Source organism: Prenolepis imparis, unplaced genomic scaffold (genome assembly GCF_030444845.1).
Source record: "Prenolepis imparis isolate NDT839.2.m4 unplaced genomic scaffold, iyPreImpa1.0 SCAF_15, whole genome shotgun sequence".
Classification (NCBI taxonomy): Eukaryota; Metazoa; Arthropoda; class Insecta; order Hymenoptera; family Formicidae; genus Prenolepis; species Prenolepis imparis.
The window spans coordinates 5,401,339-5,418,245 of NW_028141173.1; the positions used below are offsets into that span (position 1 = coordinate 5,401,339).

Below are 16,907 nucleotides of genomic sequence, written 5' to 3' on the forward strand. Positions count from 1 at the left end.
TATAATAAATTATATAAATTTATATATAAGTTAATTATTCCATATTTGATATAACAATTTAAAATTTTGATATTCTTTTAAAATAATTACAGAGATATATATGTATAATTTTAATTATACAGTCAACAAGTGTTACATCAAAATGTGTTAATTTGTAAATGTATACTTTGAAAAACTAAACTCTAAAGAAAACTATTAATATATAAATGTACTTTATAATATACATCAATTTATTTCTATTATCATAAATTATATAAATTTATATATGAATTAATTCTATATATATTTAATATAACAATTTAATTATATTCTTTTAAAATATTTATAAAGAAATACATATATGTATAATTTTATAATTATATAAAATCAACAAGTTTTATATCAATAATAAGATGTGTTAATTTGTAAATTTATACTTAAAAAAATTAAACTCTAAAGAAAACTATTGATATATGATGTACTTTATAACATATAGTACACATATCAATTATACCTCTGTTCTCGTAATAAATTACATAAATTATATATGAGTTAATTCTAAATAATATATAAATTATATATGAGTTAATATTTGATATAACAATTAAATTTTTATATTCTTTTATAATGTTTAAATAATCCATTTTCATTAAAAGAATTTTTATTATTAAGAATAAGAATATATATAAGTATATATTCAATAAATAAGAATTTTTATTTATTGAATCGCAAATATTTTAAAATGTATTCGTCTTTTCCTTCGCCTTATATTCGTTAACTGCAATTTTGTTCTTTTTTAGCTTCCTTTGTATTTTGTTTAACGTATCTTCTGCAGATCTAATATTGTGCATTGACTTGCTGTTGCTCGACCTGGCGGATTAATAAAAATTGCGATAAGTTTTAATAATCTAAAATAATAATATATATTTAATTATATACATGAATAAATCATATATATTTTCTTTTTACTTGATATGAGAAATTACGCTATCAAGATTCGGCAAGTCGTCAACGTCCACATTAGCTTCAATACAATTCAAATCGTACTTTCTCATCATATCGTCGACTTCTTGCTTCAGAATTGAAAGTTCGTCGCTAGCTTTTCTGCACTCTTTCTGATGATCTTCGATATCCTTCATCAAGATATCTCTTGACTTTAAAGATAAAGAAAGAATTTACACGAAATTATATTTATATAGGAAATACAATATTTATAGAGAGCTGATTTAAAGCAACAAAATTTATAAAAGCTCTTTATTACGAAACATACGTATTCCGTTATCCACTGGGAAAAATCACTCGCGTAGTTTCCTATTTTCGATTTGCAATTGTCCCTGAAATGAAATAATTATCATTATTAGAGCTTTCATTTTTTGCTTACGTAAATTTTTCTATTAATAACGATTGAAACAAAATATTTAAGATAACTGTGTAATTTAAATATTGAAAATCTATATATACTATATAATAGATATAATTTAAAATTAATATGTTATCTCTACATTTGTATTTTTGACAAAATTTTACCATTGTTCACGCAATATATTCGCCCTCGCATTTTGTAAATCCATCAATTCCTGCTTCTTTTCGACATGGATCTTCGCAGCCTTCGTTATTTTTACGTCAATGTCGACCACGTTTTGGTCCAGCTTGTCCAAATTCGCTTCAATGTTGCGATTACTCTCGACCAAATTCGACATATGCTTCTTCAATTTCTGTACCTTTTTATCGGACATGTTGACCGATTCTCTTAACGTTACAAACTGAAACATTGTTTCTCCTTTAGCATTCACATACACTCGTTTTTTTCGAAAAATTCGTAAAGTTTCGAATGCAAATTCAGAGCTTATTATAAATACAATGAGCTGAGAGAAAATTATATATATTATTAAATATTATTTAATTTTAATTATATATTAAAATTATATATATAACAATTCTCGTGTGACTTTTCATAACATGAATAATCGTGCATTTATTTTTATTATATTATCTCGAGAAGCGACTTTGCAGTATCTTGCTTCATACTTTTATCTTTGCGATTCGATTTTGTTACGAATGTAAAATTGAAATAAGTTGAGTGGCAAAATCGCTTCGAAAGTATAATTGTAAACTATCGGTTCATTCATATTTCACCTGTTTGATGTGAGAAACAATCACGTCCGATTCCGAGCTTTCAACATTCCCGAGATCGACATTCTCGTTGCTCGCGGATGCCTCCATTTTTTTCTGCCAATAATAATGAATAACGCTTATGTGATACCTTTTATCGGATTTAACGAAATAACTTTTAACGTTGTACAAGAATTTTTCAGGAATTTAACAGTAAGAATCCTATTGCTGCCGCAACAAGATGAGTTCGAATATGAAGTGAAATGCGACTGCGTTCATTCGAATATATTCGATTTATATCGATAGTTTTCGAGACTCGATACAATTTCAAATTGACCAATCGCGACGCGATTCGCGCAATAGATAGCCCGCGGTTTTTAAGGAAACTAGGAATTTAACGTAATTATTATTATTACTTGTAATTAAGTGTAATTAAGTATAATAATTATTTTGCGCGATAAAAATTCATTATTTTTAGCAAGATAACCGATTCCTGTGAGTTAATAACAAGGTTGAGAAACATATTTGTAAAGCGGATACTTTTAACATCGAATATTTTTAACGCCGATTGCGATTATTGTACCAAACTCGTAAAACAATCGACAGCATTATTAAAGCAGACGAACGCAATGTCAATCATAAGGTTCAGCTATATTTGCGTCATCCTCGAGCATTATATGCAAAAAACACGTTGCATTTAATATGGAGGAGAGAGAGGGGGAACATCCACTCTTTTTTATTCAATATTAATGTATCTTTTTTTAAGAGTGGATATGAAAAAAAAAAAAAAACGAGTACAGAGATACATCAACTGATTACGTTTGCATCGAAGATATATATATATATATATATAAGATACGCGGATATAGATAAAATTATAAATAGAACTCTGTTTCGAATTTTGTTACCAATTATACATTGTTTAACTCGTTGAATTGTATACAGTTACTATAATGAGAGAAAACGACAAAAATTTATCGTCTCTCCCCGATATTAATTGCCTTAGATCCCTAAATTAATCGTACTAAATCTCTAAATAAATTGCATTAAAAAAAGTGATTCAATATCCGAGTTTGATGCGCGCATCAATGTTTCCAGGCTGCGTCTCGCTCATCCATACGTCAGCTGATTTTTCCTATGACGGCAACTGTCCACGACAAGAGGCACATTAATCGTGCGCGTTTCTGCAGTCTTTGGCAGTCCTCGAACGGCCGTCGCGACGTGCGTATGCGCGGAATGCGTCATCCATTCTTTCCCTTTGGTCTTTGAGTTCAAGTGTGTGCGTGCGCGACGATATACTCCGTACACTATTATCTCCGAAGTAGTGCGAGATGTTTTCAGTGTCACCGATTAACGCACGTTTTCTTCACGTATGACGACTTCACGGTGAGTAATTTATCGTTCGACGAAAAGGCGATAACATTTATTTCACAAAGACGTGCCTAAAACAAATATAATTAATGTAGAATTATATGAGAATTCGTGAGAGTATCATGTGATACCTCATTTCTTATCTATTAATTATATGTCTATTTTCTTTAAGTTAGAAAGAAATCATGTATGATATTTAGATACTAATAATGTGTTCAGAATTCTATTTATACTTGGAATTTTTATAATTTATTCTATATTATAAGAATAATATAGATATTATATATCTATATTAAAAAATATAAAATCTATATTATTCTTATAATTTATTCTATTTATACTTGTGATTCTTATAATTTCTCGAAAAACTATATTCTAGGCATATTGACTTACAATTAATGACAAATATAGATTAAAAAATTGATACCATAATCAAATTATCGATAATATAAAGGAGCAGATTATCTCAGAGGTTCAACGATTTGATATAAATAAAATAAGAGCCTTTAAATAAATTATTTTACAAGTTTAGCAAGAGGAGATACGATTAGGTCAGGTCGCTCTCTTTTTTGTGTATAATATCTGTTCTTTAATTATCTTATCTTTTTATCAGCCTTTTTGATGAGTCTCAGCACTTTATCATTCGATTCGATGTGTAATCTTTACATGTGCGAATCTTACGTGTTAATCTTGCGTAAACCCAAGTAACGGAAAATTATGAAAAATAAATAATCTCAAATACATTTATTCTGTAATATTTCACCGTATCATTGAGCGAAATCTAAACGTAATAATATTCTCCTTTTTATTAATCGTTTCCTTTGTATTTTTGAAACCTCTTGCTCCTTCATTCGCGTGGCTCGCGTGACATTACATAATTTTGATAATTCTGAGATATAATCTAAGCTAATTTCTTAAATACATTCTCATTTAAAAGAGATATAGATGTAATTGTATTAAAAAACATTTTTATATTAGATTTTTTCGAGGAATTTTTTGTTTCATATTTATCTTTTATATATAATGTAATTAAAATCTTTAAAATTAAATAAACTAAATCATATTTAAGTCTCTATAAATTGATTTTTTACATAAAAATTTTTACTTTTTATTTATTTGCACTATTGAATCGGCATTCTATCATATGTCAATGCCGGACAATTTCTCAAGAGAAATATTCTTTTCTTTTAATGCAAAAGTATCTAATATAATTATAAGTGTATAAGCAAATAAATATCTAATATAATATAATTTTTAATTCAGTTGCTATGGTGTGTAATTTTGCAGAATATTCTTTACACACAATTTCCCTCTGTAAAACCTAATAGAAAAAGGTTTCTCAGAATCTTGTGTGAAATAGGACCACGAACTGATAAATAACCGCGTACCGACTACCACTCTATATCCTGTCACATAAAGGATGTAGCAATCACATTGATTACACGATGTTTACACTCGCTTCTGTTCAAGGCATTTCTTCTTTGAAAAGGAGCATCTTGAGAAAAAAAAAATAGCGTAAACTTTATAACAAAAATTTTCCTTTATATTCCTATTTTTCGTTAATTATTTAATTGTTAATATTTAAAAGATCTATATATATATATATTACTAAATTATTCATACATTTTTATCCATACTTTATGGATGATCTGCTTTCCATTATTGGGTCACATCATTTGCAATCGCGCTGATTATAGCCTTCACATTTTGCTGAGAGGAATGCGTGAATGATTTTATGCGCATTCCTTTACCGAGTTTTATCTCTGTATCAATATTTTCCCCTTCACGCAAATTTGTGCTCGTTTAAGGCTGCGTAACTTGCGCACCCGTGTTTACATGTAAACCGCTTCGTTAGGTTCATTACGCAGTCAATCGATCGTGCGTGTTATTTAAGTTCAACACATGTGTGTAAGGAAAGATAGATAAGATCGGGGAACCGATTAACACCATGATTTCCTTTACACGTGTTGACATTCATTCTTATAATTATATGCGCAGGATACTTAATACATCATTTGTATAAGGGAAAGAACAATTTTGAGGATTTTTAACAGAATTATCGGAAAAATAATTATGTTACATTAATATTTTTAATTCTATCCTTTTCTTTTAATAAATAAAAATTTGAAACACATTTGCACGGAAAAAAAGGAACCGTATCCGTAGAAAGAACGAAAAAGAGAGAAAAGCGAGCTTTCCTCGCGCTTCTCTAGACACGCGAACTGAAATTGTCACAAGAGTATATTGACCCCGGTGTCGTCGGGGCGGGTCGTAACACAAATTAGGAAACATGACTCCAGTTTGCACACGCGTGTTTTAATTAAGCAATTGCTACATCCTATAACGTGATGAGTCAGTCGGGGCAGATACCTTCGTTTTCGCTAATATTTTATTCGCGGCGATCGTAATCTAAAAAATTACTTATATCACACTCTACGATTTAGATTATATAAAAAGTTATCGTTAGATTATGCTATAATTTAGTGAAATAAATCTAATACGCGAAGTATCGGCAATTTTGAAGTAATAATAGGATATTACACGAAACAGAAAAAAAAAAGATGTAAAACCTATTCCAGTTCAGTAATTGCTATTGATTGAACAGCGATTAATAAAAAGAAAAGATTCACGTTACATATAATAATAATAAAATATCGAACAAAATATCAAGGAATTATTTTTGATGATGCAAAGCTCATATTCAATATCAAGATAAAGTAAAAATTAAGATTCTCAATCGCGACAAGGTATACCTGCACAGTGAGATCACAGATAAATATATATTTATACGATTAATCTTCGTCCTATTGTGAAGTCACATTTTAGGCGAATGCATTTGAATATGGACCGCGATAACGATTATCGCGACGTATTATCAATTTATCGCAGTTTCTATTCAGGCAGATCATTGTAGCCGGAGAGCTACACCGGACGGTGGCGGTGATAATAACTCGTACTTGATAAGAAACGCCAGCAGCGAGTTCCGTTAACCCCGATGTACGAAGAATCCTCGCGAATAAATGTATCTTCGTCCAAGCGAATTAATCGTTCGTGATGCAGATAGAGGATCCATGTCCTTTGAAGAGAAATTGAAGCGCGAAATCCTTTCCTCCAAAATCACGTTCTTGAACTAAAAAATCATATTTTTATTCTAAATAATATATCAAACACATCGCGCGTCAAATTATTTATATAAATAAATGATAAAAATAGATTTACTCGAACATTGGACGATCTTTGGGTAGTAAAATCGTTGATACTAAATGCAGCGACAGGAATGAAACGACGTCGACTCATTTCATTGATATGCGATGCAGCGTGTTTAACGATACAGGGATAGTCGTGGTGCCATAATAAGTCACGAATGCGCCCGTTGCCTTCTTTTCGCAGCTTAAAAAATATAAGTTGCATCCTCGAATATCCGGAGAGCCAGAAGAATGGAGCTTTAACAAAAAAGAAAAAAAGAATTAGAATTTCACATGCTCTTTAAAAAAAAATGCGAATATAAAAGTTGCCACGTCATGAATTGCAAAATATATAATTCAGTAATTTAAAAATGATAAACTTCTGAAACAAACCATATTTTTACTTTATTGTAGAGAAAACGAAGATGGTGTCTCGAAACAGGCCGATTAAAATTACGACCGTCGGCGATGGTATGGTCGGGAAAACATGCATGCTCATCACGTATACGGTGAAGGAATTCCCAACGGAATATGTACCTACAGTGTAAGTATCGTAGCATAATATATAACGTCATAGTTTACAACAACCGCTTTTTTTGGTGCCAACAGAGTATATCCTATATCTATATTTATTTTTACACATGCTTGACTTCCGTCTCGTTGTGTATCAAGAAAAGTAATTAATTTTTCAACATATTCGATTAATTTCGCAAATAATCTCTTTGTCCCCTGAATATCTATCAATTTGCATCATTTGCATCTCGCTTAATATTTAAGTTAATTCATCATGTATGTTTTTTTTACAGTTTTGATAACTACGTCGACAACATATGTGTGGGTGGTCAGCAATTTGAAATGACGTTATGGGATACAGCTGGTCAAGAAGATTACGAGCGACTTAGGCCGTTATCGTATCCAAATGTACGTGATAATTGGAGCGTTTTCAATTATTTCAATTCGAGAAGATTAATCTTTTGACAAATATACGATATTCTTCGAAAAAAAAAAAAAAAAACTTCTCTTCTGTTGCACATATTCTTGTAATTGTTCTTCTACTATTCTTCTTCTCCTTTGCAGACTGATTGTTTCCTGATCTGTTTCTCCATAAGCGCTCGTAGTTCCTTCGAAAATGTAGCGAGTAAATGGCATCCGGAACTCAAAGCGCACTGTCCCAATGTGCCGATTATACTCGTGGGTAAATACATACACATATAATAAAAATTAAATACACATATAATAAAAAGATTATGTAAGATTATAATTAATATAAATCTTTCCCCATAGCTTTTTAAATATTTCCTACATGTTTAAATCCATAAAGTATAAATACTTCTTATGCTTCCTTTGCGCGTATCATCTAGCATCTTATAAAATAAACAAATTGAATTATGTCGAAAAAGTTCACTAAGCCATTATTTTCTTATTATTAGGTACCAAGGCAGACCTCAGGAATCAAGAAACTATGGATATTATTAGTCCGCGGGACTGCAACAAAATGAGAAAAAAGATCAAGGCAGTTAAATATGTCGAATGTTCCGCTATAAAGCAGGAGGGTCTCGAGGAAGTCTTTGTGGAAGCTATTAAAGCTGTACTGAAAAAACCCCGATCGAGAAAACTCTGCTGCATCCTTTGAAATGTCAAGTACTGTGCAATTAGTTTCGAATGAGAATTGTAATTATTAAGGCTAATGTTAAACCAAAGATTTTCTTTGCGTGATTCTCTTTGTGTCTTTCATATATGTACATTTTATATATTCTAATCATTCCTGAGGCACATTATTTTCTTTTCGTGTACAGATGAGAGTTCTCTTGTATTGTGTGTAAAAAAGATATATATATATATATATATATATATATATATATGTTTCATTTACTTCTTTTTTTATCTAGCAAATGAAAAATATTTTATAAATCTCATCATAAACTTTTATAAATGTTTATCAGCACATCTTTCAACAAATAAATTTATTATGAATGTATTACAATATATAATAGATGTAGAAAATTATATAGTTGAGATTTCCCCATAATGCAACAAATCCTGTATAAAAGTTTCTATTATAACACACAAACAATAACAATGTATAAGAATTATATATTACTGAATTATATTTCCCTACCCCATAAAGACCTCCAGTCACATTTTTTGTCTTTTTTTAAAAATTACAATAATAATATAAAAGATCACAGCTTTGCTTTGCTGGTCTCCATAAGAGTTTTCAATTTTTGCGTGAGCATAATGTTTCCAGTTATTTTTAATTTTCCACGCATAAATGCTATCTGCGGATTTAATTTTCCTAATGCCTGTAACATACAATCACGATGCTGTTAGTAAAAAAAAAGTATACTGTGTTTTTGTTTTCGTACAGCTATCTTACAATTTCAACCATATCTGTATCTTCTAGAGTAAGCGTCGCGTCTGCTTTCCCAGATTTAGGTTTCCCTTTATGCACTTCTCCGTTCTTTAAATCAAGAGCTATGGCAAAAGTTATTTATATAGCCATCGATAATTAATATTAATTATCTTTATGTTGTCGCCGATATCATAATTAAAAATATTTGATTCGTAGATATTAGCGATTCTTAAATCTGACTGATTAAAAATAACTTCTGAAATTACTTACTCCATTCGGATGTTGGTTTCCCACCGACAGTAATGTTATACAGAAAGACCGCGTTAACTTTCTTAGCTTGATCCGGATTTAATTTGACCTGTTCGCCCATAGTTACAAATATAGCGTCACTCTGCAGATTTTCCTTCCCGGAACACAGATTTGCTCGAGGCATTTCCGTTTTAACGTCCAACAAATCAATGTAAGCACCTGCAAAGTAAAATTATTTGCTTTTCATTATCTGTTCTATTTCTGGAAGTAATAAAAGTTCAAATAGAAAAAAGAATATTTTATAATTTAAACTGTGTCTGATTAATATAATATTAATTATGAAAAAGATAATTTAAAGATAATATGTGTTTACAATTTTCTTTTAAACTCTGGAATCTTTGAAAGCACTTGTAATGATGTACTTCAAATAAGCATTTATCATTTCTTATCATATATTATACATTCCATAATCAATTACACAGTTACAATTTACAGTGTGTGCGAAGATGTATGTATTTATATATACATATATTAATAAATCATATTAATAAATAAATATATACATATATATTTAAAACTATTATTATAATAAATCATACAATTTTACGAAAAATGACTAACCTGTTACAACTGGTACTCCGGTCTCGACAAGAGATGTTTGGAAATGTATCCTGTTACCGTTACGCCACATATCAGTGCGTAGAGACTGGCCTGGCAAAACTGGCTTTGCAAATCTCACCTGGAATTATAATACAATATTATATAAATGCAAATATCTATTCGTTCAAGATACTAGTAAGATGATAAAATCCTGTGTATACACCCAAATAATAAAATTACATAAAATGATACATCAATTATGTTGATTAAATCAAGATTGATAATTATTGCACCCAAAAATACTGCCATGATAAATAGTGTATACAAACTGTGCACAGACGCATGTAATTAAAATAAAGAAATACCATTAAATATTAATTATATTAAATAAAAATGCTTAATCAACAATAACTCATGTGGATACACGTAATAATTAAGAAATATCATTTTACTTTTGTAAGAGTTAAGTTTTGTTAGAATAATTTTTCTAAGTTGTTTATGTTAATTTTTATAAGCTTTAATTAAATATACTTTTTATAATAAAAGATACTTTCTCTTTCTCTCTTTCTTATTCTAACCTGCTATTGATGCAAAGAAATTTACGTTGAGGCGCAGTGTACAAGTTCTTCACTATATGCACACTCACTACTAAGAATAAGTGCCGCGTCACACTTTAATTATCTACGCTTTAAACGCTTTTCATTATCGCCATATTGCTATCTCTTGCGCACATTTCGAGTGCGCGCGCATCTTGTGTATATCAATGATAATAAAATGTAAAATAATACAGTTTTTTATGATAAGCTCATTTAAATAAAATTTGCTTCAATGTCGAGCTTGTTTTTATGCGTGGCAAAATTTTGAATACGAAAATGATTTTAATTTTGTTTTTATAACTTTCACAAAAGAATGAATTATTGTTAAATTTCACAATATCATTTAGAATAGCAAAATTATATCTCATATATTACAGATAATGATGCTTTTATTTCTAAAGATTTGTTTTGATATATATATATATATATGTATATATTTTCTTCTAAATCATTTAAATTTGAAGTTTTATAATTTATATCTCTTACAAAATAATCTTAAAATAGAAGTGCACAATATTATATAAACAGATAGAATAATTTTACATTTTTAAATTGTTAAATTTTACGCTATGCAACACACTGAGATTGTTTTTGCATATTTGCGTCGTTATTTAAAACGTCTAAACAAAAAAATCTCTCTTTTCCATTTGTATTATCAGAACATCTGGGGTTCGCATCTCAAATTATAAATTTACTATTTCATAAATTTTTCTTCTTTAAAGATAATCATACCTTAATTGATTTGAATAAAGATGGATCCCCGGCAGCATAAGTATGAAGAACATGACGGGTAGAAAATCCTAGCGAGCATAATCCGTGTAATATCGGTTTTTTGAAACCTGCTATCGCGGCCACATTAACGTCGATATGCAGAGGATTGAGATCTCCGCTCAATCTGTATAAAGCAGCCTGAAAAAGCCATACAAAAATTACCATACATATTATTATCGTATATTTACATCTACTCAATAGACATTTAAAGTAAGACTACATTTGAATATTTCAATAACGTTTATGCAAAAAAATTTTTAATAAAAAATTACTCAATTTAAATTTGAAGTTTTAATATCTCTCACAAAATAATATTAAAATGGATATTTTAACGAGACATATATAATGACAAGACTATATGAGCAGTTTCAGTTTACAAAATCATAACTGATTTTTTTTAAATGTACTTTTTAAGACTTTTAAGAGAATTTTAGTTTGGATGCAAAAAAATATATTTAACATTCATATATTTTATACCTGGTCAACGCTAGTCTGCTGTGTAACTGTTGCATCCGGTTTCCGAGCAGGAGGATCAACAGTTGGAATGGTATGGGTCGATGTCCGTTTTCCTTGAAAACCACCCGCACCGACGATGAATATCGAAATCTGTCCAGTTGACAGTTTCTCTCCATCTGCTACATTGTAGGTGTCATCTAGAGAAATACAAAATAATACATATAGCATTTAATGTAGACTATAAAAACATATCTTACTACACATAAGTATTTTGCACAATCATATGCGCATCACATATATATATATATATATATATGTAAATATATATAAATATATTTATATATTTCTATATTAATGACATTAATATTATAATAGTGTTATAAATGTTCATATAATAGTATTATAAAAATTATGTTAGTCAATGTCATATGAAAATTTAAAATTAAGTTTATGTAGATGTAGTAAAATTACTTTATTTACTTACGTTGAACTAAGACAACGACACCTTTTCCTTTGTCCAAGACATCCTGTACCTTGAAGCGCGTCTCCACCGTAGCTTCCGTAGGCAACTGTTTACAAACTTGTAGATATTGCTCGCCATGAAGTATCTGCAAATATCAAATTAGCATAAAGTAGCGATATCTCAAATAAATATGTAAATGTACAAAACATTAAAATATCGAAAAACATTAAAATAGATAATAGAATTCAATCTAGCCATACCCGTGTTGGATCAATTTGTATATTTGGCAGAGCATCCTGCAGGATAGAAGTGGACATACATCCTACAGGTCCGTACAAGACGTAAAAAATAGGCAAAACGGCAAACTCGTCAGCATTCTCATACAAATAACGAATGTCATTTGGTTCCTGAACTGTAGCTCCGACTAAAATACAAAATCCGATAAGACAAAGGTTGAAATGAATCTATTGTGTATTCAGTCTGTTTGACGTACCTCCGAGCGCGTATAGGATAATATCGCGGTAGTTATAATTACTCGTCAGGACTACCTGCAAGCAACAGGAATAACAAAGATGAAAAGCATGTATAATTAAAAAGAAAAAGATTTATAGAGCATAGCTTACTTTATTTGAAGAAGAAGCTCCACTTTGCAAGTTCTCGATAACGCCCAATAATTCTCCTGTTGCTTCCTAAAAAGATTGCAAAGATTGTAAGAAGATAAGATCAAATCAAATATATACGCAAACATTTTTACCTGGATCGAATCGAGTCGTTTTGCCGATGTCATGTCGATTACTTTCGACCAATTTTCTTGAACGTTTTCTGGTGTAACGTTAGCTGATAAATTTTGTCGCAAGACACAACCCGAAGAACGGACTAAATGGCCTATAAATTAAATATTTTTTTATATTAAATTCTGCAATATTTATCTTTTTAATTCGAAATGTTTTTAAGTATTATTTTTGAAAATTTGTAAAAATGTGAAATAAATATAAACTTATTTTAACCATAAAAAGCTTGAAAAAATATAAGATTTCAAAATTTGCTCAATTATTTCTCAATATTTTTAAAATTTCCTTAAATACAATAACCTATAAAAGTAAGTTGGTTAGAAAATTATAATATTTAACAATCAACAACTCACATTTGCCAGCCCAACCTAACGCTGCTTCAATTATCGAACCATTTTCTGTACAATTTTCGTGGCACATCCAAAAAACAACGGGTGCTATCAATTCAGGCTTCAATTGATCATGTAAATCTGCAAAATATTAAATAGTTTTCTATTTTACCTTTCTATTTTATTTTATTTTATTTATTTTTTATTTTTTTTAGGCTTAGCAAAATATCCAGTACTACTGGAAAATTATTGCATCTTTCTCTTAGAGTGTAATATTATTCTTAGAGTGTATATTATTAAAGTTAATTTGTTTGATTCGTCAATATGTGTACTTGATAAGACACTCGTATAAAACTTGACAACACAAGAGTATATGAATTGGGCAGCTAACTCACCCGGTGGAAGAATATCTTCCGTTAAACGCGAGCCAGCTGTGGGCACTATTACATTGGTGTAAACATTCTTCTTTGCACCTTCGATGGCCAATGTGTTGGCTAATCCTACGAGACCCAATTTCGCCGCGCTGTAATTGGATTGTCCAAAGTTCCCGTATAAACCGCTGTTGCTCGTCGTGAAAATGACACGGCCATACTTTTGCTTAATAAAGTACGGCCACGCTGCTTGCGTCGTTTTCATCGAACCCTTGAGATGAACATCTTGTATTCCATCTAAAAACAAACAATTTATTACAATTACAAGCGCAAATACAATAGGACGCATATGATATTTTATCTTGTATACCCCATTGTGCATCTGTCATCTTCATGAATGAAGCGTCCCTCAGAATACCAGCATTATTTACAACTACGTCGACGCGACCGAATGCCTCGATCGCCGTCTTAATGATATTTGCACCATTCAGCACGGAATCATAATTCGCGACAGCTTTCCCTCCTGTTTGTAAAAGAATTATTGTTGTTGATTATCTTATTATTTTATATAATATGAAATTAAATAATAAAGTTAGTAAGTTAGTACAATAGTTTCATTACATAATAAGATTGAACAAATTATATATATATATATATATAATCCTTTTTTGTTTATTTATAGATAAGAATTATTTCAATATTTTGTGTGTTAAAATTATGCACAAGACAATTTATAGATATAATACAATATAATTTAAAGATATAGATATAATATAATTGTGCTAAATTTAGCTTCATTTAAAAGTGTTAAATATGCAAATGTTCCATAAATTGCATTATTAAAAGAAATAATAAACATTGTAACATTTAATAAACATTTTTTTCAATTTGGACAAGATGTATAAAAAATTTATTGATGCATTAAAAAGATGAAATATCTAATAAATAATCCAACAAAAATTTAATCATACAAAATGTAATCCTGTTAATAAAATTGACAAGAAACAGATTAATTATAATAACATTATTAATAAAGGTAAAAGCAAGAAAGAAAAATTTACAAGTATTGAATATCCTCATTTCATATTTTATAATAAAAAATTAGTTATTAAAAAATAACTATTAAATTGACATTATACAATTGAATGACTAGTTTTACATATTTTTTACAGTTGATGAAAATATCCCTGTTTCTTTTTTATCGAAATTTATGTATTGTAAAACATTTAAAAAATGTTGCACTTGAGACTTCAGAAAAAAATACATCTATGAACTTTTCTTACATAAATATTTATTTAAATTTATCGCTAAAATGTAAAAGTAAATGTGTAAAATGTACAAATATTAAAAGTACAAGACATGCTATCTTAAAGAACTTAAGATAGCATATCCAGTAAAAAATACATTAAAGTTAACACACAAGAATTTAAATTTTAAACGTTTTACATATTTTTACAGATAAAAATTATGTACCGAGAAGTAATTTTTAAACATACTAGTAATAACTTGAATTACTAAGATATGCAACTGATTCATGACACACCATTTTGCCGAATCTCCTGGACTACAGCATCTGCGCTTGAGGTGCTGCTTCCATCCCCATGTCTGCTACTTCCTAAATCGTTTACGACTACACTGGCACCTCTGGATGCAAACAGCAATGCATAAGTTCGTCCCAATCCTAAAAACATTAATTAAATAAACTTCAATTCATAGACATGCAACGTAACAGTGCTCGCACACAAATGTCAATACATAATATCGAATACTTCTATATTTAAAATAATTTTTCTTGAAAGCTATGCAAGCATTTATATTTTTATTTGCTTCTTCATGAGAATTTCCTGTTCTCATAAACATTTCTCTTTCCTTTATATTTATAAAAATATTAAAAAATACAAATATTTAAAAATTAATAAAATATAATTAGAGAATGGATACAAAATTCACATATGGTGTTGAGCGAAATTTTTTTCCAAAATTAATATATTTAACAAAAAAATTTACCTGCGCCTGCTCCAGTTACGACAACCACTCGGCCGTCATAGCGCAGCTGTTCCGGCATTTTTGACGTTTGAGGAATGAAGAATATTCGCTATGAAAACTTGCTGTTAATCGGTAACAGCTCCAATCTTCAAGTTCAAGCTCGGCGCCTTTAAATGACTGTGCTCCCGAGAAAAGCGATAATGATAAGGCGTAAATTCATTTATCTGCGTTCAAAGTTCAAAGTTCTTCTTAATCATAATATACCACTCATTCGAGATTCATAACATGCACTATCGCATTCCGTAGATTAGTCATATGTTATAGATTGATATGTCGTATATCAAATGACGCTCCTTTTAGCAGAGTTCTAGGGACTTTCAGTGATTCCACTTTAAACAATCGAGCATAAAAGTTCCTAGCCTGTCATTTGTCCAAAAATATTACGCATGCGCGCTCATGTCGAATCTCATTACAGCTTCGTAGGGATCCTATAAGGAGGGATGAGCCAAACTGGCCGCCATGACACCACCAGTGGGACCGGAAATTGAGCGAAAGTAAAGCGCGCGTATAATTTAAATGAATTACAGTAATATATACAAAATAAATTACGGTAATATGCATAAACAAATAGATAAATAAAGAAATCATGTAAAATATTTAAAATACCAGAATTTAATCGAATTAGTTAGTAATTAATGAAATGAATTATATATTAGACATTTAATGTATAATTTTTTTATATTGATTTTATATAAAAAATTATAATAAATGTTTCTACTCGAATTGGAACAGTTTGGAGCTGCACAATAACGCATGTTATAAATTTCTTTGCTGAAAAAGAAAAATTTTTAACGATATCAGTTTGAGGTTAGATTATAATGTAGATAGTTTTTTAACTTAGGCCGGTATTCATAGTCCGTTCTTATTTCAAGACCGTCTTAAGTAATGTCTTAAGATGCAAATACGGCTCTGTGATTGGTTAATCACATCTTAAGATTGTACTTAAGACATTCTTAAATATAAGAACCGACTATGAATACCGGCCTTAATGAACATTTTTTTTATTAAAATATATTTAGCAGGATTATTATTTTTAATTTCCATTTCAATATAGCATACTTACTATTATTAAATCGTATATATTCTCCAAAAAAATTTGTATATGTCGTAGCACTCCTAATATACACTACCGTCATGTATTGCGCGCGGGCAAAGCGAAGCGGAAGTATCCCACAAATTGAAAGCACCAATCCGCAGTCAGCAGTCTGTTTGGCTCATCCCTCCTTATAGGATCC

The 16,907-nt window shown here is 29.7% G+C and overlaps 3 protein-coding genes across 8 annotated transcripts; 1 reads left to right on the plus strand and 2 right to left on the minus strand.

Annotated features, from left to right (window-relative positions):
• Window positions 1–499: 499 nt before the first annotated feature.
• Window positions 500–3,165, minus strand: LOC145945824 (uncharacterized). Of its 4 annotated transcripts, none has more exons than XM_083055009.1 (5): window positions 2,116–3,165; window positions 1,507–1,742; window positions 1,250–1,313; window positions 1,027–1,133; window positions 500–849 (listed from the first exon to the last, which is right to left on the minus strand). In XM_083055009.1, the coding sequence occupies exons 1-5, from the start codon at window positions 2,200–2,202 to the stop codon at window positions 717–719; spliced, it is 627 nt and encodes a 208-aa protein (XP_082911135.1). In that variant the 5' UTR covers window positions 2,203–3,165; the 3' UTR covers window positions 500–716. The 4 variants fall into 4 exon arrangements, with proteins under 4 accessions (XP_082911135.1, XP_082911134.1, XP_082911136.1 ...); XM_083055008.1 differs by having other exon boundaries at window positions 949–1,133; XM_083055011.1 differs by having other exon boundaries at window positions 501–849; window positions 966–1,133.
• Window positions 3,166–7,067: 3,902 nt separating this feature from the next.
• Window positions 7,068–8,742, plus strand: LOC145945828 (ras-like GTP-binding protein RhoL). Its single transcript, XM_083055016.1, has 4 exons — window positions 7,068–7,191; window positions 7,454–7,568; window positions 7,725–7,842; window positions 8,078–8,742. Exons 1-4 carry the CDS (start codon window positions 7,073–7,075, stop codon window positions 8,278–8,280), a joined length of 555 nt encoding a protein of 184 aa, XP_082911142.1. The 5' UTR covers window positions 7,068–7,072; the 3' UTR covers window positions 8,281–8,742.
• Mfe2 (peroxisomal multifunctional enzyme type 2) lies at window positions 8,595–15,894 on the minus strand. Of its 3 annotated transcripts, XR_014426926.1 has the most exons (17): window positions 15,634–15,894; window positions 15,170–15,307; window positions 13,997–14,149; window positions 13,651–13,923; window positions 13,280–13,396; window positions 12,890–13,020; window positions 12,759–12,824; window positions 12,629–12,683; window positions 12,396–12,559; window positions 12,157–12,280; window positions 11,694–11,869; window positions 11,178–11,354; window positions 9,871–9,988; window positions 9,271–9,468; window positions 9,025–9,122; window positions 8,767–8,950; window positions 8,595–8,687 (listed from the first exon to the last, which is right to left on the minus strand). XR_014426926.1 is itself a non-coding variant. In XM_083054994.1 (16 exons), exons 1-16 carry the CDS (start codon window positions 15,689–15,691, stop codon window positions 8,831–8,833), a joined length of 2,166 nt encoding a protein of 721 aa, XP_082911120.1. In that variant the 5' UTR covers window positions 15,692–15,894; the 3' UTR covers window positions 8,595–8,830. The 3 variants fall into 3 exon arrangements, 2 of the variants coding, with proteins under 2 accessions (XP_082911120.1, XP_082911121.1); XM_083054994.1 differs by having other exon boundaries at window positions 8,595–8,950; XM_083054995.1 differs by lacking the exons at window positions 11,178–11,354; window positions 11,694–11,869; window positions 12,157–12,280; ... (7 more) ...; window positions 15,170–15,307; window positions 15,634–15,894 and adding an exon at window positions 10,428–10,584 and having other exon boundaries at window positions 8,595–8,950.
• Between the last annotated feature and the right edge of the window lie 1,013 nt (window positions 15,895–16,907).

Bases quoted from the DNA above. Each gene is read 5' to 3' on its own strand.
- LOC145945824 (XM_083055008.1), bottom strand. From the start codon at position 2,202: ATGGAGGCATCCGCGAGCAACGAGAATGTCGATCTCGGGAATGTTGAA. The intron at 1,314-1,506 runs GTAAAATTTTGT...ATTTCATTTCAG, and splicing joins AATATATTGCGTGAACAATG to GGACAATTGCAAATCGAAAA. The intron at 1,134-1,249 runs GTATGTTTCGTA...TTATCTTTAAAG, and splicing joins CCCAGTGGATAACGGAATAC to TCAAGAGATATCTTGATGAA.
- LOC145945828 (XM_083055016.1), top strand. From the start codon at position 7,073: ATGGTGTCTCGAAACAGGCCGATTAAAATTACGACCGTCGGCGATGGT. The intron at 7,192-7,453 runs GTAAGTATCGTA...TTTTTTTTACAG, and splicing joins ACGGAATATGTACCTACAGT to TTTTGATAACTACGTCGACA. The intron at 7,569-7,724 runs GTACGTGATAAT...TCTCCTTTGCAG, and splicing joins GGCCGTTATCGTATCCAAAT to ACTGATTGTTTCCTGATCTG.
- Mfe2 (XM_083054994.1), bottom strand. From the start codon at position 15,691: ATGCCGGAACAGCTGCGCTATGACGGCCGAGTGGTTGTCGTAACTGGA. The intron at 11,870-12,156 runs GTAAGTAAATAA...GTATTTCTCTAG, and splicing joins TGTCGTTGTCTTAGTTCAAC to ATGACACCTACAATGTAGCA. The intron at 9,989-11,177 runs GTATGATTATCT...TTATAATTCCAG, and splicing joins CTTTATTCAAATCAATTAAG to GTGAGATTTGCAAAGCCAGT.